General features: G+C 42.9%; 1 protein-coding gene across 1 annotated transcript in view; it reads left to right on the top strand.

The window, feature by feature from the left end:
* The window catches only part of tanc1b (tetratricopeptide repeat, ankyrin repeat and coiled-coil containing 1b), a 59111-nt gene that overhangs the window by 9019 nt on the left and 24827 nt on the right, over positions 1-25265 (top strand). The window contains exons 3-7 of the mRNA XM_076108171.1: positions 9098-9231; positions 11499-11688; positions 14781-14941; positions 14993-15107; positions 23621-23743. Coding sequence (XP_075964286.1) covers positions 9098-9231; positions 11499-11688; positions 14781-14941; positions 14993-15107; positions 23621-23743 — 723 coding nt within the window. The remainder of the gene's footprint in view (positions 1-9097; positions 9232-11498; positions 11689-14780; positions 14942-14992; positions 15108-23620; positions 23744-25265) is intronic.

The following is a 25265-nucleotide window of genomic DNA, read 5'->3' as shown; positions in this document are numbered from 1 at the left end:
TCCACGAGCCTTTCGTGTTATTCTCTCCTGCATTGGGCATTGTGTTTGAGTGTGTGGGGGTAATGTTCCACTTCGTGCCTTCTTTTGGTTTCCAGCAGAGCAGAGCAGATCAGATCAGGGCAGGGCATGGCTCAAATTCCTCTCATTGGCTGGAGCAGAGTCATAGATGCGTTATCTTTAGCAGAGGGCGACACAGAAAGTGGTGCCCTCTGATTGTACATGGTTCACATACGCAGACAGTAGTAACCCAGCGCAGCCCAGTCACTGTTGACTGTTACATACCGAGGCACGAGGGTGTGTCTGACGGTCAGCTGGCACAGAGTGGGCTACCGGCAGATAGCAGACGCCAGATAAATGTTATCTCACCACAGCTGGTGCTCTGGCACCGTTTGTCGGCTAATGTTTTGCAGAAGTTTTGAGAGACCTCGGTTTGGAATTTTTTTTTTTTTATAGAAATTCACGGGGAGAATCTATGTAGTCGAGTCACGTTACAATGCTTTTGAGTTTACCTACTGCAGGTTACACACAAACAACACTCCTCTTCTCCTTCTCAGCTTTCCCTCCTCCCTCTTGCTTCCCAACACAGAGAAAAGAAAAAGAATGCTCAAGGTGTGTGTACTTTATGCTAAAATGACTCTTCAAGCGATATATGCACCATGCCTTACTATCTTACACGTATGTGACAGACTTACTGACTAAGCCCTGCATAGACTATTTGTTGCAAACAGAAAATGTAGAGAACCATCAAACTGCTTCAAAACACAGAGAGCGCGCACACAGACACTGAGCTGAGGTTATAAAATGCAATTTAGCATTTCTGGTCTACTCCTGATGATAGAGATAGCTGTTACAGATCTGGTCAATTTAAGGCAAATAGGAGCTGATATGGCAGTCTGTAGGATGGGTTGTACCCAGCACATTGTTATTGCTCATTGCAGTGTTGGAACAGCAACAAAGGTCAGTCTCTCTTTACGCAGCTCCGGGCATTTGAGACGTTTGAGTTTATTTTGTAGCTTTGGTAGCGACCCTTACATGCTCTCAAATATTGACTCAGCTCTCGCAGAACTAAAAGAAACGGCCGACCTCTTTTTAAGGTAATACAGCTACTTGTTATTGCTGCCATGTACAGTCATTTAATCAATGAATGCAAGTAGCTAAGCCAGGAGAAACTATCTTACCTTCTTCTTCCCAAAAGCCATGAAACATTACAGGAATGCGCCAACTTACTCGACTAATTATGTACAATTAGGTGCTGATTGTGATAGCCCAGCTGTTGCAGGAAGACGCCCCACGAACAGCTGAAAGGCTTTTCAACACAGCTACACATGCTATTCCTCTCAAGTGGATACATTCGTACATATAGGAATCGTCCTTTTTATATGAAGTCGCACCATGTAGTTAGATGTAGCGTCCGCCGTCGGCCTGTTACTGTGCGTCACACGTCGCGCGTGACAAGGACGTTTCCAGTGTTCCTTCGTCAATAAAGAGAGCGCCTCTCGGCCTGTGTAGTCTACCACTTCAGAGATGGTAAACAATGCTGGCTTTTCTGCTAACTGCTGAGACAGGAGAAGATGTTTTTTGACATTGGAGCTTTTTATAACAAGGTCAGCGTCAGCATGGAAACAGTGCCGGAAGATTCTGAGCCAGGAAATCAGTTGGAAGTTTTGCAGCACGGGCACCGTGTGACATTTAGGCCCCAAATGAAGTGAGCTTTTGTTTGGTCTTGTGCTGAAGGATGCAACTCTTGGATGCATAAAAGCTATGCCTCGCAGCAACAGTGTTTGACCTACAGCGGAGTCATCTCACGCAGCTCTTTGAGGAAGGATAGAGTTTTCCTGTGCACGTGCGAATGCAACGCGTATATTCATTGCGTGTCCGAAAGTACGTTTATGTTTGTTTACGTATGAGTGCGTGAGCGCATTTGCGACAGGCGGACCAACAGTCGCCTGCCGAAATTGTTTCAGCTGTGGTCTCAGAGCTCTGTCCCTGTCAATCAAGCCTGAACCTCAGGTCCCGTCCTCTCCCACAACTATGTCCCGCCCCCCCCCTGTCACAGCTCCAGGGAGACCTGGGCCCAAGCACTTAGCACCTGTTTCTTCATGTGCTGATTAACTTGTCAGTGCTGAGATTAGGACCCAACACATATTCTGTGAATTTATGCCTGTTACAACATCTGACTGTGCCATTGCTTTTACTTCTCTATTGTATTGTAGTGTGCAGATTTCCTGTATAATCACCCTTTTTGGAGAGCATGTCATCCCTTTTGCTATTCATAGAACTATTATTGTTACTGTTACATTGGGAGATAACAGTGAAAACATTTAAATTTGTAAATGTAGCCATCTTTAGTCGTCGAATGTTTCATTTTAGCACAACTTATGGCTAAAATAGGCCCAGCCGTGGCAGAATACAGAATTTAGCACCTTTTAACAGATTGAGCCTCATGTTAGCCATTGTCAGGCTTTGTGTGAATTGGGTAAATATGGTTTTAGTTTTTTTTATTTCTGATATGTAAAAAAAAAAAAAAAGCGAAGTCATCTGATGCAAGGTCTCACAGCCACAGCTGAGGTCCTGGTCTGCATTCATGAGATGATGCAGATAACGTTCGATTATTCTGTGATACTGAATTGGAAAGCGGAGACAAGGAGGATGTGAGGACGATTCTCTTATATAATAAGAATGAATGCGGTGCGCCAGTTTAAGCATCGAGCATTTTTAACAAACTGGCTTCATTTTGTACCATTTATAAAGACTCGAGCCCAATTGTACAATCAAGACCCATTGTTGCCATTTTCTAGAACTTTTGATGATATTTCGGCAAGCACTCCGAGGTGGCAGCGGAGATGAATGGGCTGCGATTTTGTTTTTGGCTGCAACAGTGAGTCATATTCGTTTCCACGGCATATCAGGTTCATTGCTGATTTCCCTTTTTTAATCAGCTGCTGGAGGCTGACTTTGTATGTTGTTTGTCTTTTTCTTTATTTAACGATGAAGCTTCATTAATCAGTATTTCTCATCTCTTGAGGATCCTTACACCACTGCGGCTCTGCCCTGCAGGGGTGAACCGCTTCATGATAAAGCTGTAGCTCTGCCGGTCAAATGGTTAATGAAATGCCATCTGTATCTACCGTTAGAGCCACGATAATAACAGCGAGCATCAAGCTGAGATGTCAGTTGCCATCCCCTCCCTCCAAACCTTATTTTGCAAGGAGATACTTTATTAACAGTGTAACTTCCGCTCGCTGCAATGTCTCATTGGACACTCCATCTGCGCTTGCAGCTAAAGGACATCTATGGTTCGAACAGTGGCATTTGCAATAAGCGTGCTTCAGGGGGGCACGTCACCTCGTACCTCTGAGCTCAAATGGGGAAGCAGGATATATGTTCTCATTGAGGGTTCATTAAACAGGCTCCACAGTTGTGGTAATGAAACTCCAGCTGCTAATGAGCACCGGCTGGATAAGTATTCGCGGCAGGGAGAGAGCCAAAAACAGGTCCGTGGAGCCAGTCCGTTCACGGTGTTCCCCTGCTGCTCCATCCTTCATCTGCTCCTCCTCCCTCCATCTTCCTCCTTCTATCCCTGCACCGCGCGGCTGCTATTTCACACCTGCTCATAAACTTCCTCCGGCAGCAGATAATGATGTTGTTGTCTTTTGCCTCCATTTGCTGTACAGTTACTGGAATAACTAAAAGTGGTTCCAGCTACATCCCTTTTTTATTATTCAAATCTCCTGGGTAGTGTAAGATATAGAGGACTAATCGGATACTAGCTCATTTTCATTGGGTAGTCATTTAACTTTACAACTGCCTTCCATCCACATCAAGGCATTTCACCTCATGTTTAGCGATACATTAGCCGTTGCCCAACTGCCACAGTTTTATCATGTCCATCACAGAATCATACATTTCCATCGTGAAGTCTTGAATTGATTCATAAATTTGACACATACAAGTTTTGATGAAGTCATTAAGTAATGTGAAGTGCTTTGGAATGAGACCAATTATAAACTGGGTTGATGGAAGGTAAGAGTAGTTAATGAGAACTATTAGAACAGTGCTGCGGATCCATCACACATTGTCTCTGGACGGTATTTTATCCACTGCGAAATTACAGGAGGTGGGCCATAATAGACGGCACTCAACCAAGCCTGTTTTCTTTCTCGTCAAATCAAATTTGCTGACTCTCCGAAAAGCTTTTTAGTGTTTTCTTCGTACACACAGGCCTCTAATTAGGACTGTACTGTATTTGTAGAATTGGTTGTTATCCATCAGGTTAGCCAGACGCTTCAGTTCAGCCTTTACAACACACAGAACGCCTGCAGATTTTACGACGTAATAAACAGGAATAGATTGGTTCAAGTTGTCACAAACGACATTTCCTCGTGCATTCTGAAATGATGATTGAATGTGAATTTCCGTATACGTGGTTGTGTGACTGTGGGATCACTGTAAAATATGTGTTGTAATCCAGTGACCCTGAACAGGATTTATTTTATGTCCTTATTAGTAACACATTGGTGTCTTTCTAGCTAGTATAACTAATCTAGTCATCTAGGCTTCAGCTTCAGTTCAAACATAAACTCCCTACTGGACAAACTATGTTATGGTGACACAAAATGATCTCAAAACAAATCTTTTTGTGTTTCAGTACAGCAATTTCTTAGTTAGTTATCGGCCTACAATACGCCGATACTGCTTAATCTCTGCGAGAGAGAAAAGAGCACACACACACACACACACACACGCCTATAGATACAGTTCGGTCTCCAGTGTAAGTGTGTGTGTGGATACATGTGTGTGACTAACCTGCTGTGCCCCAGGTAAAAGAGCCAATGAGCATTAACATGGAACAGGAGCAGATCTAATCTGTGGACACAGCGAGGGAAGCCAGCAGGTTTGGCTTGTATTCAGCCCACCGTCAGGTAGACCCCCTGCAGCCACAAGTGCTGGTAGCAAGAAACCATAGCATCCCTTATTTCTTATTGGATATAGATTGGAAAGTCCTTTACCCATTGTATGCTAAAGTTATCGTTTAAACATGAGACCAATAGGATTTCTATGTTTCATTATGTGTCTCAAATTGAAGAAACTCTTATGAACAAGGAACTAGAGAACATAATCCAGGGACACAGTTGCTACACTAGGACTACTGAACAGCACGGAGGTAATATGCAAAATTGACTGCTGAGAGACAAAATAACACTGATATCTTGTAATCTTCACGTTGGGCGTCAATTTATATTGTGAGTCGTTTTTCTTGTTTCTGCCACTTTGGATTTAATTCGACACGCAAACTATCAAAACGTCCGCGGACCCTTGACTTTTAAAGTGACGCTCTACTTTTTGGTCCTCTCGTGTTGGACCTGAGGCAGACTGGGACACTCTAATGAATCACTGTCTCTTCCTGAGGTACAAGTGGTGTTATAAGACAGGACGGGCCAGGGCTACTTGTTTTAGCATGCTCATTTCAGCAGATATCTCTGCAACACAGTACATAACGTCAACACTGTAACCTCTTCACATTAAAGTCCATTTTTTAATGTTTTTTATAGCTATTGCTGCCAAAAAAAAAACACCGACCATTTTTTTATAGAAAATCCTTGGGGAGATGATGACTTGTAAAGCTAACTGATAAACAGCACATACTGTATGTTGTCATCAGTGAAAATGATGGTGGGACAAGACAAACAACAATAACGCAATTCAATTTTATTTATATACCCCAATTTTAGAGGCCTTTACAATCTGTACAACTCACCACAGCATCTGTCCTCTGCAGTGATTTATTTTATATCGGCAATGTCCCGCTGAAGGCAATGGCTACCCCATAAAGCTTTAGATGCTATCACATCAACGTAGGAGCAGTGGTGGTCGAAAGGTTGGAGAAGAGAGCCCGTGACTGAAAAGTTGCCCGATTTTTGAAACCACAAGCAGGTTGGACAAATCTGGAAGGAAAGCGAAAGAGCGGCTCAGCTCTCAGTACGACAGCTGAGGAGCTCTGGAGTAAGACCCTTAACCAACAACAGATAAGACCGGCCAACAGATGAGACGGAGGTTGTTTTGAGCAGCTTCTAGGAATAGAAATAATGGTAACAAATTATTACAGAAACATTTCCTCAACATCAAGTGAAGGAGGGCACAAAAATGATTTCTAGTCTTCAGAAATACATTATGTTTGTGCTTTTCGGTCCTCGCCACGCTTTTGACAGACTCTCAATTAAAAAACACAACCTGCCACTGTGTGCTAATGTACAGTAGCCATAAATGTGTGATGTGTGAGGCGCCCCATTTAAAAACCCGGGCCCAGCTGTTCCCATTATCTGTATCCGTCTACTAAAAGTTGATGAAGCCTGCAACGTGTTATTGTGTACTTCAAATGACTATTTACACACAACCGGCGATCACCAGAGTTTATGTCGGCCATGTCCACAGTTTAATTTAATGATACATCTCAGTTATACTACTCTGTCACCTTACGATGTTACCATACAAGTGATTCGGATTAGATTAGCTCATGAGTTCTTAAACCTTAATGACAGAAAATCCCAAAAATAGATGTCAAAGTAAGACAATGCCTGAGAACCACAGCTTTGAAAGCTTACTTTCACAACATTGTCAAAACCAGTGAATGCATTTTTGAAGACGGCCACTTGTACGTGCTGCTAGTTATTAATATTTGTGCATGTTGTGGTTTGTGAGGCGTGACGGTTGAATTATTGTAATACTCTGTGAAGATTTAACAGGACGTGTACTATAATCCAGTGACCCTGAATCTATAAAACTGTTGTTGTCGGCAGCGTTCAGGCCTCGACATTGTCTTTGCACCAGTGGTCTTAAAAGGCTCATCTCAAGCGTTTACATGAGCAGGGTGACATTCCCTATAAAGAACAGCTTTTCAATGTATGGAGAAAAAGGTGATGCAAGTACAGCCTCCAGGAGAATTTAAGTCAAGTGGTTTTCTTCGAGTTGGTGCAACTGGCTTTAAGGCAGTGCCTCCACAACACGTATACTGACATCAGGATCAGGCAACCCAGTGAGCGCCTGTGTCCCAGGGTTAACATACATTATGCAGAGGCTCAGCTTAGACGTATGTGCTTGTCTGACATTACTTGCAATACAAGCATCTTGTCGAACACAATTCCCAGTATGGAGAAGCCAGTGTATAGAAGCCTTTGATGAATTGCCGGCATTCTTTCTTTACATAATTGCTTTTGTGATTATAGCAGACCAGCTGTGTGCATTGTAATTATGACCAGCATAAGTTGTCAAGGAAATTCAAAAACCATTGGTGTTCTGAAATTAGTTCTCACCATTTGCGCAATCTTCGTGATTAGACATGCTTTGTTTTTCCATGTAAGAAAACAAAATCATCTACTAATAAGACAGCTAGTCCGGATGCTGTAATGGATAGTGCTGGAATGACTACAGACGCTTGCAGTGACGTGGTGATTTATTGTTTGAGTAGTGTCATTTAGCTGTAGAAGCTGTGCTGTTTGTGCTCCCTTTGCCTACCAGGGTAAGCTAACTGCCAACCAAAGAGGACATGTAACGGCTTCAGTGTATCTGCAGGTGCACATGTTTTCACTAAAAGGACCAGTCTGCATTGAACCTCTAGATGACACCTGTATGGTACGTCATACCATCAAGTAGTCCACAAGTGCCATCAACTGAGATACTGACGTTTTAAATGCGTGCTCCACTCATAGAAAATACCGAATCAAGTGCTTCCTAAACTATCAGCCAGCCACCAGGGGGAGTTTGAGATGTTTTGAATATTTGGTATCATTTTATTTTGCTTCTAGGAGATGCACTGTGAATAAGGCCCAGTCTTATTTTGATGCAAATTTGTACATAAGCAGGAAAGTAGCACAACATGAAAGTCAATATGGTGCTTTGTTAATTTAAATGTGAAAGTGCATTAAAACATTTTGTCTCTAAAATCAATTAAATATCAGGGATTATCCTTTTTGCCATTATCGTGCAGCCCTAGATGGAGAGTAGTCATTTTAAGGATTTCTCCATATGTACAATAGAGGAGAACACATTGTCTGTACATGGGTATTCCCATGCCAAAGGTGTGTGTGTGTGTGTGTGTGTGTCTGATGACTTGATTTTGAGTTCATTGGGGCTTGGCAGTACATTGGGCCAATGGATTGAACTTGTTTATTTATCAGATTGACTGCCAACATTATTAATAACTGTGGAAGAAAGAGGGTAAAGGAGAAAATGAAGGAGAGAGGAGGAAAAGTTGCTGACAGAGAGCTGTATAATAAGCCTTTGTACCTTGGACATCTGCCTCTCTCGCTCTCTCTCGCTCCCTCTGTCTGTCTGCCGGTCAGTCTGTTCACTCTCAGGGAATGTTGTGACTCTTCCTTAATTACTTTGCCACACCCATATTTGAGTTACAAGTGTGGATGGTGAAATATAATTCTTCCGTTTCAGCAGACAACACAGGTACATTGTTGTTGCACAAAGTGCCTTATTTGTCTTGAGTTTTAATATATACCCAACAAAAACAATATTTATAAGCAAACATAGATTACAGGTGATCTCAGCCTTGAAATTGCTGTCTAAACAAGTATTATGCCTTGAGAGTTGGTACGGCAGGCAGTTGAAGCTGTGTTTGAGAAAGCCTATGTCCACTCATTGATATTCAGAGGCTCTATGAGTGAGAGCTGTAAACAACCAGAAAGCCCTGGATTTGGCACTTGAAGCGTTGCAGGACACACACACACACACACCCACACCCACATTCACATTCCCTGCTTTCTTAACAATGCTAGACATTCACATGTCTTCAGATTCTTTTCGGACACATGCACACACACCTAGGTCGTGCAAGCCATGCAAGCCCCCGCCACACTCCCTCTCTCTTTCTCTCACTCCCTTGCTCTTCTTTCCTCCCCCCCCTCTTTGAGCCTGCACCACATCAGCAGCAGCTGGAGAGTGTAGCACAGCGTTCCAGAGCAGAGCCGAGGAGGGCAGGGCAGGCAGAGCGGCCCTGTGTGGGCCATCCAGTGGAGAGAGGGAATCTGCCCGCTAACGTTGAGCATTTCTCTCCCCCCTCTCTCTCTCTCTCTCTCTCCCTCTTCTCTAGAGCTGCAAGCAGAGAAACAACCAAGCTCCTCCTCCCCTGCCACTCAGGAACTGATGACAAGGCTGGGCTTTTTACTAGGAGAAGGGATCCCGGGTACGGCACGCATACCTATGGACGACAAGATTGAAAAGAAGGTATTTCATTTTCTCCCTCCCCTTCCAACTCACCCCCTGTTTCAGCAGCTGCTGCTGGCACTGCTGCAGCACACAGATAGAGAGAGTAAGGATGAGAGGAGGGGGGAGTTGTGACAGTGTAACACAAGAATGGATTTTTTTTGTTGCAGCTTGATTCATTTTTTTTCCACTGTGCATTATCTTTGGATGGGGATTTAGGATGCACCTCTGGGAGTCATTTTTTTGGCACAACAAGCAACGGTAACTGTCAAACTGTTTTGTTCGAGATGATAAAGAGGTTTTAAGAAAGTAACTGAATATTTAAATTCTGCTGCATGTGGTTTTATTCTCTCTCCAGTGTGGTGTGTGAGTCTCTCAGTAACTTGAGTGCTATTCCAGGGGCTCTTGAGTATGTAACAAGAGTGACTGAGTCCCGGTCCAGAAATAGAGTTATGTTCGGTCTGAGCCTCAGTTTGTTTGGTTCTACTAATTAAGCTCCGGCTGTGTGAAGAGCAGAGCCCAGCACGCTACGCTTCCCTCATTTATCTCGTGTCTTAGACACGTTTTGACACTGAACCGGCAATCCTAGGAATGAGAAAGAGACTTGCAAAGTATTTTGTGAATCACGTTCATTAGTTGAGACGTGGGAATGGTTCGTTTGTGTGCGTGTAGGTGTGTGTTTTTTTGAGCTCAGTTGGGGAGGAGCACTTTATTGTCATCTGCCAGCAATTCCCTTTTCCTCCTTACTGCTGTTTTACAACATGAGTTTAAACTCGGCATGCTTGTGTTTAGTTCTTCCCAACAGTAAATTATTAAATGTCCGTTAGCTGTTTTGGTTCCCACTGTGATTTGTCAGGTGGCATAAGCTTCGGGTGCAGCCCGTGGCTGGAAATTGCTGGACAAATACTACTGGCATGCTGTCGCAAAAAAAAACAAAAGCAGGTTGGACTTAGAAATAGGAAATGTTGTGTGGTTCATATTAGCATTCCACAAGTTGTTAATGATGCCTTAAGCCATGTGGCATCCATCCTATTCTGCAGCTTGTATTCATTCAGTGTGCCACTGCACAAACATGAAGACCTTTAAACAGCGACAGTCGGTACATCTCCAACCAGACGTTAGTCCCACTTCTATCTCAAAGTGGCTAAGCGTTGGTGAGTCTCGCTGTTTTGCGAGTTCAGTCGGCGTGAAGAAGAATTGATTTTTTTGCAGCAGAAATACTGCAGTAAGGTTTTAAGCAGGACACAGACAAACTCAGTTATAATCACTACATTTAACAGTAAGTGCTATAATTGTTCCAGTTAGGTTATTATTAAAAAAAAATGGTGTGCAGTGTATTAAAGAGGCTTTTTAAACTGCTTATGGATGTTTGAGTTCAGGTATAATGTTAGAAATGGTTTGTGATGGTTTGCTGAGATTTTAATTGGAGCAGTTAATTTGAGGTAATTCACATGTCTTGTAGTAAGTGGTGCTGTGGAAGTCATCTGTGGGTGAAAGTTCCTCAGGCAACAAAATGTGTGCAGCAAAGTTAATCTATTGAGTATGAGGATTGATTTAATTTGACCTGGGCTTGTAACAGTGTTTTTTTTAAATTGGAATGTTATGTGTATGGAGTAGCGTGTGTGGAACTGTTTGACAGCTTTGGCTCTTCTTACAGTGAGCATAGATGATTCTTGAGCTACAGTATGTTGTGTGCAATCAGAATACTGTTGAAAGACGATGGGGAAACAGGACAAACGGCTTTAATTTGGATTTCTACGGTTGTCAGTTAGCTCAAACAAAGATTCAGCTGCTGTTTGGTTGAGAGACAGGCTTGGTGGCATGCATGAGAAAAGGTATCCATTGTGTCACAACAAAGTAGATACTTCGTCCCTTGTGAATTTCTCTTTAGGCCTATTTTGGTCCCTTCAGACATATGAGTGTGTAATTTTCAAGCCTTGCTCCATTTACAGCGCTTATGCCCATTCGGCTTGTGTGTCATGCTCGCACGTTAAATGCTCGTTTATTTTCGAGGGAATCGTTTGCATTGCTTTTACATGATCCTGGTAAATAGGCAATGCACTTGGATCAAATCGTTCTTACAGTTGTCTCAATTCTTCTTCCAAATAAGGTTGGAAAATTATTATTATTTTTAGTCGTATTTATTGCTGCTCATGCTGAAAAAATGCGATTATGTTGCCAGCTGACAGTTTATATTGGGTCGACTTCATACTTCGTTGACATATTTGATTAGTAGAGAACATTCTTGGTGTACCTTAACCCTTTTCCGCTTTCTTTCTTCTACCCAGTGCTCTGTGATTAGCCAGGGTATCAGCCCCTGCTCTACACTGACCAGCAGCACCGCGTCTCCCAGCACTGACAGCCCATGTTCAACGCTCAACAGCACGGCCAGCCGCCCCCCTCTCAGCCGTTCCAGCCCCTGTGGGACCATCACAAGCCCCAGCTCCACCCTTGAAAGCAAAGACAGCGGGATCATCGGTGAGAAATAACCAACTCCTTTATCATATTCTAACAGCAACTTGTATGGAGTAGGAAAAAACTGAAACTGGAAGTACCCATATCCTTACTTAATGGTACCCGGTGGAGTTTTTGACTAAAAGTAGCATTAACGAGCAATGTTTTTACAAGCAACTCTTCTCGGACGCAATACACCTTCTTGCCGCAGGTTTAACGCTATAGGCTGCGAGAATGTGCAGATTTATGTAACAGGCCAAAGCTAGCAAACATGGATGGAATATAGGATTTCAAATATCATTTTTGGCGTTTTTTCATACATTTCGAGGATTAATATGGCAGGAAACAACGATTTGCTATGTAAAGATATGGTCGAGTAATGTCCTCCTGAGTAGAGAATAAAGTAACACTCCCTCTGTGTGTGTTGTAATACGAGCTTCTACGTTCTCTGTTTGCATGCATGCATGTTAGTGCATGTGAGTCCCTGTTTGTGTGAGCACATGGCTTGCTAATGGCCGCCGCTGTGCACTGTGCTCATACGGCGTTTACCGCTGATAACTGTTGGTAACTGTGAAGCGTAGCACCCTCCCTCTGGTTCCCCCGCAGGTTAACACTGTTAGCTCTGTCAGCACTGTTGCCATTGTTTATACTGTTTGCTCTGTTAGCACAGTTAGCTGCCGGCACTGTTGGCTGCTAGCACCGTTAGCTGCTAGCCGCCGACTCAGCCATCACCATGTTTCCAAATACAGCTCCTTTAAAGTCGGCTTTGTAAATGTTTTATGAGGAGAAGCAAAGCATCCAACACCCTTTTCATGTCTCAAAGATATAGACTCACAAGGCATTTTTGAAAGTGACACTGAATGTAACCAGAGGTGTTTTTAATGTTTACTGTTGTACCGCATTTGTGTTTGACAAAACTGTTCAGGATGATGCAAAAATATGCAAAAAAGAATTCAACAGACATTCATATCGGAACCTTCATATCATAAAACGTGATATAGAATGTCTGTCAAACAACCAGCTTCAAACTGACTTCCCTGCTGTTTATATCCACCCATGGTGTCTTTGTCAAAGCAGTGAGTAACCGTGCTCGTCAATCCTGCAGATTTCTCTGCACACACTCTCTACTATATTATTATCAACTAATTACATCACTTCCAGTGAAGCTTTTCTATTCAATCTGAGAATGTTACCTCATGTGCACATTGTGATTTAGACCACAAAGTCTCCCCTGTGTCGTGTCACTCATTCATCATTTTGTTAAACCCATTGGGATTTTTTTGTGGCACTGAATAGCATTTGTGTCAGGTTGTATTAAACCGCCATGTGTCAGTTATTGAGTTTGTATAGAGCTGTTCCTGTATGAGAGAGCATTGAGGTGACGGTTGCCACAGTTTGACGTGGTATTATATCTCCAGTAATAACCCTGCAAGACATCTGGGGATTTACACAAGCTGACAGGAATACGACGTGGTCTATTGATATATTAATCCGTCTGCTATTTCTACTCACAAACCTTCCGGTGGCTATACAAATGTTCGAAATTCATTCTGAAAATGTCTTTTGAATATTTGCAGTGGGAATTCAATAGCAAATTGTAACAACAGGATCCTGCAGTTATCCTCGGTTGAACTTCTGAAGGGATTGTTTTGGGGGAAAAAGTAATATTCTTGTATGAACTAACTAGAATATGTCACATTTTATGCCTATTTAGTTAACTCATTGCCATGATTGTTCTGCAGCACAACAATGCATGCCAAAGCCAGATAAAACACAACAATTTGGATTTCAAGTGCTGCAGAGACTGATTACCATGAGTCAGTCTTTCTGTCCCCCCCCCAGAGTAATATCTTGGCTAGCTGTTAAATAATTTATGGAAGCTGTGATGTAGTATCTTCCAGCATGGGACATCGACTGCCACCCAGCATGGTCTATCTCGTTGCAAAGCTACTTTACTGTTGTCAAATCAGAATTTACTTTGCGAGAGAATGACACAATGCGACGTTGGTCTACAACATCCCACCCACCTGCCCTGATAAGACCGTGCAGGCATGGAAGAGAACAAAGCTATGCTGTGTCCATAAGTCAGATTCCAATCAGTGACTAATGTTCCCCGTTTTTTGAAGTTTGACTCCGACTCTGATTTCAAAAGCACATTAATTTGGCTTTGTACTGCCGTTAAAAGCTCCTTGGTGGATTTGGGAGATGTCGCAATGTCTTAACGTTTACAAAATAGCTCCCAGGAGTTTTTGCATGGGGGTGCCTGGAGAATGACTTATAACAGCCCTGTAGCAGTAACTACAACCAGCCCTTCCTCTGGTAAAATGACACGCTCACCATACTTTTGAATGGATAAATAAAATGATATTCTTCATATTTATATGAATATTATATTCCTCTATAGTTCAACAAGTTCACAATCAATGTAACCTCCTTTTCGCTCTGATTGATAACTGCTAATGGATGCGTTATGTTAATATTAGTAATGATGTAACGTGCTGCGGCATTATCAAATCCAGATTAAGAGTGTGTGATGCAAAAGCAGCCAGCTGGACAGTCCGTTCCTGTCCTCTGACCGTACTGATGTTTCTGTTTCCAGCTGCAGCTCGTGTAGCTTTGGCCCTCCACTCATCTTTTAGAATTGTATTAGATGCCTGTGTTGGCCTGAGGGAGGATTAAAGGATTTGTTGTCATGTTAGCAAAACACCTGTCTGGACATAAAAATACTGAAGGCAGTTTCAAACCCTCTACTCTTACATTTTTTTATATTTTTAAGGTTGAATTTTGTGTAAAAAAGTACAGCATCCAGTAGCTGTTTACGGTGTGTTATATAGGATCCTTCAACTGATGATCGGTGGGCTCAGGAAATGAATTCCAGTGCATGCTATCGTGTCTTTCCAGTTTTCAATAGTGCAAGCAGACTGTCTCTGTAGAGTCAGGTGGTTAACAGTGTTGATAAGGGCAATGAGAAAAAGCTGGGACTTATTCAAAGTTAAAAGTTCCATTACAGCTCAGTATCTCATTAGAGATGAAGACAGATAAATGTTCATAGCACACAAAGAGCATCTTACCTCCCTCACTTGCTCTAATTCCCTCTCTGTTTAATCTCCCCTCAGCCACCATCACTAGCTCCTCTGAGAATGATGACCGCAGTGGCTCCAGCCTGGAGTGGAGTAAGGATGGCAGCCTGAGGGGCAGTGGGCGCCATGGCCTGGCACAGAGTGTGCGGGCCGACACCTGCTCTCCTGTGGCCGAAGAAGACTCCAACAGCGCCACTGCAGCACCAGCCGACACCCCGTCCAGGACAGACCAGCAGCAGCAGCAGCAGTCCAACGCATCAGCAGGGGCACCGCAGCCGCAAAGCCACTCACCCGAGGGACCCTTTCCATACTCATCGCAGACATCTTCTTCCCTCATGATGCCGAGGCCAAACTCTGTAGCAGGTAAGAGCTACCTTTCCTCCGTGGCTGCGTTCATTTAGCATTACAAGAAACATTTATTTAAGTTTTCCTCTTGTAGCCTGGTAACCTTTTGTTATGCTGATAACATGTGAAACTCTTGACGGTGTGCTTGGGTGTCCCACTGAATCGCATTGCCAGTCAGTTCAGTGGCGCTATGATATGATCCGTGCCCGAGGCTGACAAGTGTGCTGTCATTTTGAGTGCAAGCAAGTGACAGATACATGCAGGAACAAAAAGCATGTGTAGATGTAGAAGGAATGAGAAGTTCTTCAGGAGAAGTGGGGTATCGAGGTAGAAGTTTGGGATTAGGCAGCTGTGTCTCGGACCTGCCTCCCATTTCGGACCTGAGCGCAAACCACTGCCTGGCTGATCTGTTCTGCATTCCTGCCTGGAAACCTCCCTGTTATGGCTCAGCTCGACATATCCACACAGCTGTCACAGTTGTTGATATCCCTCCGCAGCCCCCTTTCCCCCTCTTTCCATTCCCAGAGCTCCTCCACTCTGCCTCCCTCTGTTTTAGCTGTTACTGCTTTTGACCTTGGCCATAACTTTTACATCTTCCTTTAAAACTAAAGCCCTCACTGAATGCCATGGTTCAACTTGTATTTGAGATCCTGTGTTGCAGGATTCACTAAGGACAGCTGTTGGATTTGAATGTGTAAGTGAACTGTGAAATCACAAGCCATGTAGTCTGCAGCTCATACTCCAAACCCAGGGGAATGGGCTGCACATGCTTGCTGTTAGGCTGACTAGACACTGGAACTAACAGCAATATGAACATAAAGGACACGAGTTAGATGTTGACTTGCTTTAGGGGTAGCAGTCTAGAGCGTGGATGGTGTGTAAATGGTACAACAGATCAGAGAAGCACTCTTCGGGGGAAGATGAAGATTGTTACGGAGGTGAGGGTAACAGCTTGAAGAGCAGATGAACCTAATCACGCTGCGTTATACAAGCAGATCATTTCATTGGTGATTTCTAAGTCACAGGAAATTACTAAGGCAGGGGCAGACTGTGAAGAACTGGGGAGAGAAGCATTGAAATATGAGGTCTGACCAATAGCCAAGACAGACACGAGTCAAAGGTAGAGTAGTATGTCCCTCAACATGTGAATATTAGTTTTTAGCTAGGAGAAGATGTATTTTTTTTTATATATATATTTTGGGGCTTAGGAATATAACAGGGTTTAGAGTGTTTTACCCATTTCACCTGGATGGCACAGCGGCCAATCAGTTGAAGATCAAATGCTTTAATGCTCCTGCAAAATACACCTCCCTTGTGTTTGGCCTTGATGAAGTTCAGTCACTAAACACTTGTGTCTGCTACTTCTACATTCTGTTTTGTTTGAATGAACGTATTGTGAATCACAGTTGACAAAAGCATGTGCAGAATAAATGTAATGTAATGTGAAGAGGCCATGTTTGTCTGAGATCCTTGAAAATGTTCAACCAGAAGCCCATTCATATGCCGATGGTCGTCCTTGCAGTGCTCTTCTTCTATTGGCAAGAGAGGAAGATGGTTTGGGTATAAGAAAGAGATAGAAGCAGAATAATGCATGGCTGGTAACATAAAATGCATTTCACTGCTGTTGCACAACACTGTGATACTATTTCTACAGCCCACCGTTGAATCGGTACCCACATTGCAAACATGAAGTGGTACATGTACATGTACATTGTGCTGTACAGATGCCCTTCAATTGTTCCATGACCCTTTTACATCTCATCCTTGTTTTGCCGCTGACATAAACCTGAACGGCACAGACACACACACACACACACATACACTCACTGGCTCATAAAGCTAACAGACCAGGAGATATATTTGATTGTTAATGTGTGTTGGTTTGCGTGTGAGCGCCAGTGTGCAGCATGTCTCCCTGTGCGCTTCGAAAGTTTATTGGCTGATGTCATAGTTATGCAGCTTCGCCCTCTAGGGTCCTGCAGAATTCACACCTCAGACTTTATGCTGTGTGGCAAAGCCCTGAGAGAGCACATGAAGGACGTGGTGAGACAACTTCATTTATGGCAGGAGATAGTGCTGGCTTTCAGCTGATGCTGAAGGATATTGTATTAAAACAGATATTCTAAAGAAGCATACAGAAGCAGGAAGGACCTGCTGTAAATGAATGAGATACAAAAGAAAGAAAAACATTTATCATTAGTGCATTCACTCTATGTGCTAGTACCTCTGGGACTATTTTCCATTGTGTGGTTCTGTGTCCCAGCACATTGGATAATGAGATGTCTGCGGTGACTTTACCTATTTGATAGACATTAAGTTAGGACAATGAGCATGCAAAACGTCAGATAACTGCAATTTAATGATCCCCCCCCCCACTCCTGAATATATTCTGGGTTTCAGTCAATAAACTTTCATTCCATGTCAGCTCCTCGAGGTCTGAGACCATGGCACTCTGCTTGAGAACCGTGGATTGCTCCCTTTGGGTAGGGAGTCACTTCTGCTCCAAATGAGGTCAAGTATCTCAGGGTCTTGTTGACGGATGAGAGTAATATGGAGGACGTGTTCCAAAGGTGGATTCGTGTGAAGTGGGCAGTGATGCCGACCTCGTGCTGGACTGTTATGAAGAAGGATCTAGGTATGAAGGGAGAGCTCTCGCTCTCTTTTACAGTTGATCTACATTCCTGTTTTCAAGAGAATAGTAGCAACAAATAAAGTGACGTTTTTTTGCAGGGTGTCAGGATTGCACCTTTAGGCTCAGTGTGAGGAGCTCGGGCATCTGAAAGGTACTAAGTACCTGTTTCTTGAAGCTGAAAAGAGCCAGTTAAGCGACTATCTGGAGACCCCTACGTGGACTTAGAGTCCATCTAAATTAAACTCTGTTCGTGTATTGATTGACTAAGCATTGTAATATCCAGGCATTTTGCAGCACAAAGGCCAAATCTTCTTGAGGCAAAGTGGATTTTGCCCATCTGCCTCATGCCAATCAACAGGCTTATAGCTGTGCCTCTAGAATGTTAACTATGTATGTGGAAGGAATGTCCACTTATTGCAGAGAAGGGTTATTTGCACTGCCTTGGTGAACACACACACACACACACACACACACACACACACACACACTAATGCTGTTGCTAGCTTGTCCCTGAACTGTTGTATGAACTCACGCAGCACTGAGTGTGGAGCCTGCATTTGCTGTGGCAAGTCGCACAAATGTTGGCTTGCACCACCTGTCACCGCTGACAGAGTTGAGTTGTGATGCCTCTTTAGGGGCAGTCTGTAATTGCATCATTAGTTGGTAGTCTGAGGCACCATTCGTCACGGAATATATTTTTTGCCATATGAGTCAACATTAAAGTTTTAACAACCGCAACAGCCACCACATTTATTTATCATCCATTTAAAATTAGAATATCTCCTGTTTAGAGCGAGCAGTCGACCACATGTACAGTACAGTGACGGCTGTGTGAGTTTTTTCCCGGGCTTCTTTGTGCTTTTTTTTTTCTCCACGTCCTTGCAGCAAACAATCTCTGAGCATTTAACCTCCCTTGGAAAATGCAGTCCTTTTGAGTCTTTCTACAGTCCAGCATTAAAAGCCTGTTGAGACGGCTCTCACCAAACAAAATGACATTTTTTGCTCGTAATATGAATGTCTGTCTTGATTCAGTTGGAATCGCAATATGTAATTCATTAATATTTGATTTAAGACCAATTTCTTTTATTTCTTTTCAATACGGTGCAGAATAACTCGATAGAGAAGAGCGTATGTTCAAACAGAGGTAGAGACTGCATGTCTTTCAATGGTTGACTAAATTTCCCTTCATGTGTCTCGCTCTACAGTATATACTAAGGTAATAAGTCACTGTTGTTTGATGACAGAGTCAGAAGGCCATATTAGTTGGAATTCCATGGTTTTGAAATCTTAGCTTGAGCTGCTTGCGGTCGGGTTGCTCGGACAGGCAGATCGAGTTCGGCTCACCGTGGCTCAGGAATGGTGCTACAGTGCATCCGTGGTGTTTTGCTATTTGACAGAGCTTTGTGGTCAGAGCCATGTTGAGGTACAGTACACAGTTTCTACTCCAAAGCCATCTGCTCCTCGGGCTAAAAAAAACTTGTGCTCCGCGTCTGTGATATATTATGTGATGCTCTTCAAGGATGTGTTATTCATCTATCAAACCCTTTGAGGACAGTGACAAGGTAAGGTTTGAGAACAGCTCGCATCTGTGTTTTATCAGACGGACTGAAGTCATCTCCAGCTGGTCCATGTGAACAATGACTCAATGATGTCTGCGAAGGTCAGAGTGTGATCTTTTCAAATTAAAAAATCATGTGTGTCAGTATTGCAGCATGAAGATTAAGGGTTTTTGGATTCAACATGGTGTAGTCCCTCTGTAGAACTGAAACAGCGCGGCACGATGTGCTTTATCTGATAAACTGTAAGCTCACGACCTCTCTGCTTGTGCCAAATACAATATTGTCTCCTTTAATTGCTGGAGCGGACAGCATCTTCCTGTTTCTGTCAGTGTTTTGTGATGTAGCCATGGAGGTGTCCTCTGCCTCTGGCTTCATGTAAACGTAGATCTTTTCAGTTCGAGATTGAAAAGAAAGCACAAAGAAAACCCGAATAACCCCATTCATATCGTCCAGCTCTCTAAAAAGGTCACGGCGACATCTTTTAAACATCAGAGATTTGTTGGTGCGTCTATGTCACAGCAGGAGCAAAGATACAAACCTTTGCAGAGATCAATCTGTGTCAGTTTTGAAAAGCCATTTAAAATTCTGCTCAGTGGCACTCCATTGGTCGATCAGAACTTGCCAAAAGGCCTAATCTCAAAGGGACAATGTGTTAGCGAACTACTCTCTGCCACCACAGAGCCATCTGGCTATGTTTGATTGATAGCACCCCGCTATTGAGAACCATGTAATACTGTAGGTGTTGAGGAACTATGCAACTGTTCTGACGGCGTGAATATCTCAATGTCCAAATGTCTTTTTTTCTTCCTATCTTTAGCTCTTGGCTCTGACTTTTTTTTCCAGTGAGGTATGAACTGTCTTTTAAGATGTGAATGCTGTTCCCGTGTAGGAAATCCTTTTCAAAGCTACTCTCTCCATTGTGCTTTTAAGTTTGTACAATTGTGGTTATTTCACAATATCGCTCTCGGCCTGTCTGTCGGTAGGCCGGTTGGCTGGTGCACCACTTGGGTCCAGACTGAAATACCTCAGTAACCGTCGGATGGATTGTCATGAAGGCTTGTAGAGATATTCACAACACGTTCCCCTCAGGATAAACTTGAATGACTTTAGTGGTCCCATAACTCTTTATGTCGCGCCATCATCCCATCAAAATTTTAATTTACCCAATTGGTTTATGACCAACTAATGACCTTCCTATAGCCCCAGCTGTACTTTGTTGCTCGCACTTATTATAACATGTTAGAGTACTAACTCTCTAATCTAATGCAAGCTTATCTCAGGGCAAGAAATACAGTCTTCTGTACACGCTGCAGTGTTTCATAATCAAAGCACAGCACAAAGAAGTTTGACACGCAACAACTCTGTGAAGCTTTTTACATATTAATTTCTCACAAAAGTGGACAATTGCAGCTGGAGTTTTATTTCAAGTTTCCATGGTAACAAGCCAAATTTGTGTAAAGGCCACTTCTACTTTGCACTTAGTCATCTTAATCTAAAGCGCCTCTGAATCAACAGGACAGAGGATGACTGGAGTTAGAGGTGATGTTAAAGATTTATTACAGATAAATCACCGCAGCCTTCTGAATCACAGCTGTCACTAATAAGGATGGGTGGGTGATGATTAAGAATATATATTTATTAAACCATTTGTCTCTCTCTGTCAAATTTCTTATATCAAGATTTCCAGATTTCATAGTTCCCATCTCTCACACGACACTAATACCTTTACTGTATGCTTTTTGTATATTTAGGTGAACATTACAACACATTGATATCAAGATTATGCCGAGGTAATCATCACCGTTTTTACATTTTAAAGCAGTTCATACCGGAGCCACTTCTTCTGTTTTACCTTTCACAGTAAAAGCCCAAGACATGTACAGTGTATTGCATACCTGTCACTAGAGGGAAGTACATTTCTCAAAGAGCCATTTTGTTAAAAGGAAACTCAATAAAATAGTTTAAGGCTGAGGCTATGCAGCAGTTTACCTCAGACAGACGCTGCCAGAATCCAGAAGCTGCTCTGACTCAGTCCTCTGCCTGCACATGTGCGAATCTATTCAAAACTTTTACTGCAATAGGGCTGCAACTGTCGCAAATTTGTATTGCTGCCGGAATAAATGGTTTTGATGCAAAAATATTCACAGCTAAGTATTTCGCATTGTCGTGTTGTTAAACTCGTCGCGCCCCCCGGTGTGTAAAGGCCTTTACTCTTTCACTCCTCCTCGTACAATGTCGCACAGTGGTTACAATGAACTCCTGCAATGCGAAAAAGGCAACATGGTGTGCATGGTGCTGGGAATACTGATTGTATCCATTTGTAAGGAGGAAAGTCACATCAGGGCAAGAAGGAGTACAGTGGTTGGAGCAAAAAGGAGCTAAGCCCTCTTCCTCTCCGTTCTGTCGAGGGGAACGCGGGACTGAAGCTTTCAAAGGGCAGACCTGCATGAGGAAAAAATTAATTTCCATCAGAATACAGTCCGACACATTTGTACATCTTCAAAGTCCCTGCAAGCAGAGACTTCAAGGTATCAAATGTACGTTTTATCAATGAGTAGAGACGGTGTAAGAATAGGCAAAAAAAAATGGGGTAGAATCCAAAGAGGGGAGAAAAGGAATTGAAGAGGGGGATTTGCGGGATATGAAGGCCTCCTGTGGGAAATCTTTGGCCCTGAAAGAATGGTGGATAACGAGAGATATGAGGAGTGTGTGCATTGATGCTACTTAAGCACGTCAAACTGAGGATCGCCTGCAGTCTTTGCTTATTGGACCCGTGGGCAAACAAAGATGTGCCTGGTGCACTATGAACACTATGTGTTCTCACCTCAGAAAGATTTCAGCAGACAAAAAAAAAAAAAAGTGACAGAGCTCTTCTCATGGTCCACGTGTCAGTATTGGGCTTTAGAGGTGATTAGTGGTGAGTTTTCTGTCCATCTCCTCTCTCTCTCCTCCTTTCTTCTCATATCTCGTGCTTTTTTTTTTTTTTTTTTCAACCTCTTTTTCCTCATGCTTTTCTCACCCGACTCCAGCCAGGATCATTGATTAATAGTACAGTAGCTGCCCATTACAGACTGTAATCAGCCACTGGAGACTAAATCTCTCGGTTTCCCCCTTTTGTACTTCCTCTAATTCACTCCCCTTTTTCACCCTCTGTTGCTTGCTTACCAATTTCGGAAAGCGTTTAATTCATTTAGCGAGTGCCTAATGCTTTGGATGCTGTGACTGGCTGAGCGCTGGAGAGGGGGCAGCCAAGCCCGATGCTCAGCAGCTGAACACTGCCAATGTGCCTGCATGGGAGCACGAGGGGGGGTGGGCAGAGCAATCGCTTTTGTGCCCTCAGTGAGCTCATCCACTCTATCCTCGAGAGATTCAGGTGAGGGGTCTGCACCCTGCCTATTTGCCTGTATGCCTGCCCAAGTGTATTCCACCCTGGGGACAAGGGAGTCCCCTTGTGAGAAAACCCACTTCTTGGCTCTGCTGTTGGATGTAAGTAGCTGTTCAGTTTAGCTTTAGAATCACGTTTGCTCAAGTATTAGTGCTGCGCTGCTCCGCTCTCACTCACTCGATGAGTTTGCCTCTCTTGTTTTCTTTACTTTGCTTGTTAATAGTTCGGCTTTCTCCATTGTAGTTCACTGTGAAAACACCCTCCACTGCAATAAAAGTAACCGCGAGGGCCTTCTTCTTCTTCTTTTTTTTAATTTCCAGTCAAGGTTGTGTTGACGGCAACTTCCTCAGTTACTCTGTTGTCAGCAGACGGGTTTTAATTAGTGGGACATTCCAGAGAGTAAGTTAGCGACCAAGTGAGGGGAAGAGAGCGAGTGAAAAGAAGAGTGGAGTGCTTGTGACAGTCTCTCCCAGCTGAGGCTGATAAAGTGGAAAGCAGAGGCTTTGATTCTGCTCGTCACCGGGGCCAACAGCGATTGGAAGAGAGACCCTTTAAGCATTCTGCACATCTTTATTATGTTCAGACCATGGCTCGTACTTCAAACAGGACGTTGCATTGCTTTGTAATCACTGACTCATCGAGTCGTTCATATGCAGAGTTAAACTATAGTAAAAGTGTGGGGGTGTCTGTGGGAACAGACCTCTCACTGCTATATCGTGTGTAGCTGTCACCTCAAATCAAAGAAAAAAGGGAGCATCGCTATCTTGACTTGGGGGTACCGGTATTCTTTTTGCTACAGTATACCGGTACCGGCACACACAGCCTCAAGCAAACTGTAAACGTGAGAGCCCTCTTCTTCACTCATCTTCTCTCAGAGATGGCAAATGTGCCAAAGCACTCAAGATGCACTCAAGATCTGCTTCAATCTCCTTTTCATTCCTGTCTCTGTCTGCAGCAACCAGTTCCACAAAGCTGGAAGACCTGAGCTTTCTTGATGAGCAGCGCAACACCCCGCTGCGGACGTCCATTCGCCTACCCTGGCATAACACAGGAGGAAGGCCGCCTCAGGACTCTAAAGGTGACATGCATGTTGTACTTTTGTCAGTTGTAGTGTTAAAGGTAGTGTTAGAGCTTTTCATTGTTTTGTGCTCTGCTCCGTGACACTAGATTTCAAATGAAACAGTGACAGTTGCTGGGAGGATAAAGTGCTGTGTTTCAGCTCTAACGGTGTTTGGCGTGTTCACATCCATATATGGTAGTGTAGGAAAGAGTGTAGGATCTGTAGCTTCTTATGCTATTAGGAGGTATGTAAAAAGGTTCAACCCAGGTGGATGTAATTACCCTCAAATGAAAGCTAAAAGTCAGCATTTCAACCTCATAGACCTAGTTTAATTTCAAATCCAGTGTGTTTAAGTGCCGAGCACCAAAACTGTCCAAATACTTCAAGTATGCACCGCAAACACCACTAGACGGATTTATATTAAAGCTAAACTATCAAAAACCGTGTTTCCTGCACACATTTAGCTCTGCAGATATAAATCATGTCCTGGGTTGACCAGCCTTTATCTCGGATATACGTTTTGAAACCTCGGTCTCAATGAGAAAAATCCCACAGAGTGAATATTTGATGAGAACATGAATAATTTAATGTGACATCATTAGGTAGTCAAACTATTTAGCTCTGTTTTTAAAATAAATGTCCTGTTTCTTTTCCACATTTCCAGAAGCATCATGTCAGTGGATTCATTTATATTCATTTTTATATCAAACGTTAGTACTGAGTCAATGTCTGCTCAGACAGAATTCCTGTTCTATACTGTATGTGTGCATGTTTTTAGTTTTCCGTTATTGTCACATTTGTTATGGTCTTAAACTGTTCTAGACTGCAGTGAGTGAGGAAATGAGATATGGCTAGTGACACCACAATATCCCTCAGCTCAGGTCAAACGTTTGCCAGCAGTTGACCAGCAGAATGATTTAAATATGTTAATTTAGACCTCACAATATATCTGTATTGTATACATCATCTAACAGGTTAAATGTGCTAGTAATCATTACATTAAAGTACATGCAATAATTAATGTTGGTTGCAGTGCCAGTAATGTAATTGTAATAGTACGGGCACTAGTACTGACAGTACTCTCTTTAATCACGTGTTGGCCAGAATCCAGAAGTTTTTTATCTGTGTTATACTGAATCAGTTGTAATTTTATTATGATATCATTATACTGGGGCTATGCATCTACTATAGTAGGCCTATTTGTCACGTATTACTGTGCAATTTAATTTGTTTTGGGCCATTATTATTAATATAGATAACAACCTAAAACCTGAGAGGGCAGAAAAGAGAATTATTAATCTTATTAATAGTGCCGGTACACAAGAAAAAGTCACGGTACGCATAAGAGTAAGATGTAGCAGTTCTGCTGAGTACCAGACAACTTGGAGCACCGGCTGTCTGCATTACAGTCTTTGTCCCATCAATTTAAAATTGTGTGTACTTAGGAGTCCTGCCAACAACTTCTTTTAAATTTGCCAATTATTTTTCTCCTTTCCAAGAACACATCACCTTTGATTTAATTCAGGTATTTTTCTCAGTA

Source organism: Anarhichas minor, unplaced genomic scaffold (genome assembly GCF_050575085.1).
Source record: "Anarhichas minor isolate MPS153535 unplaced genomic scaffold, ASM5057508v1 ptg000004l, whole genome shotgun sequence".
In the NCBI taxonomy this organism is placed as follows: domain Eukaryota; kingdom Metazoa; phylum Chordata; class Actinopteri; order Perciformes; family Anarhichadidae; genus Anarhichas; species Anarhichas minor.
The sequence above is the reverse complement of the archived record's forward strand: the minus strand, read 5'-3'. Positions and strand labels throughout refer to the sequence as shown.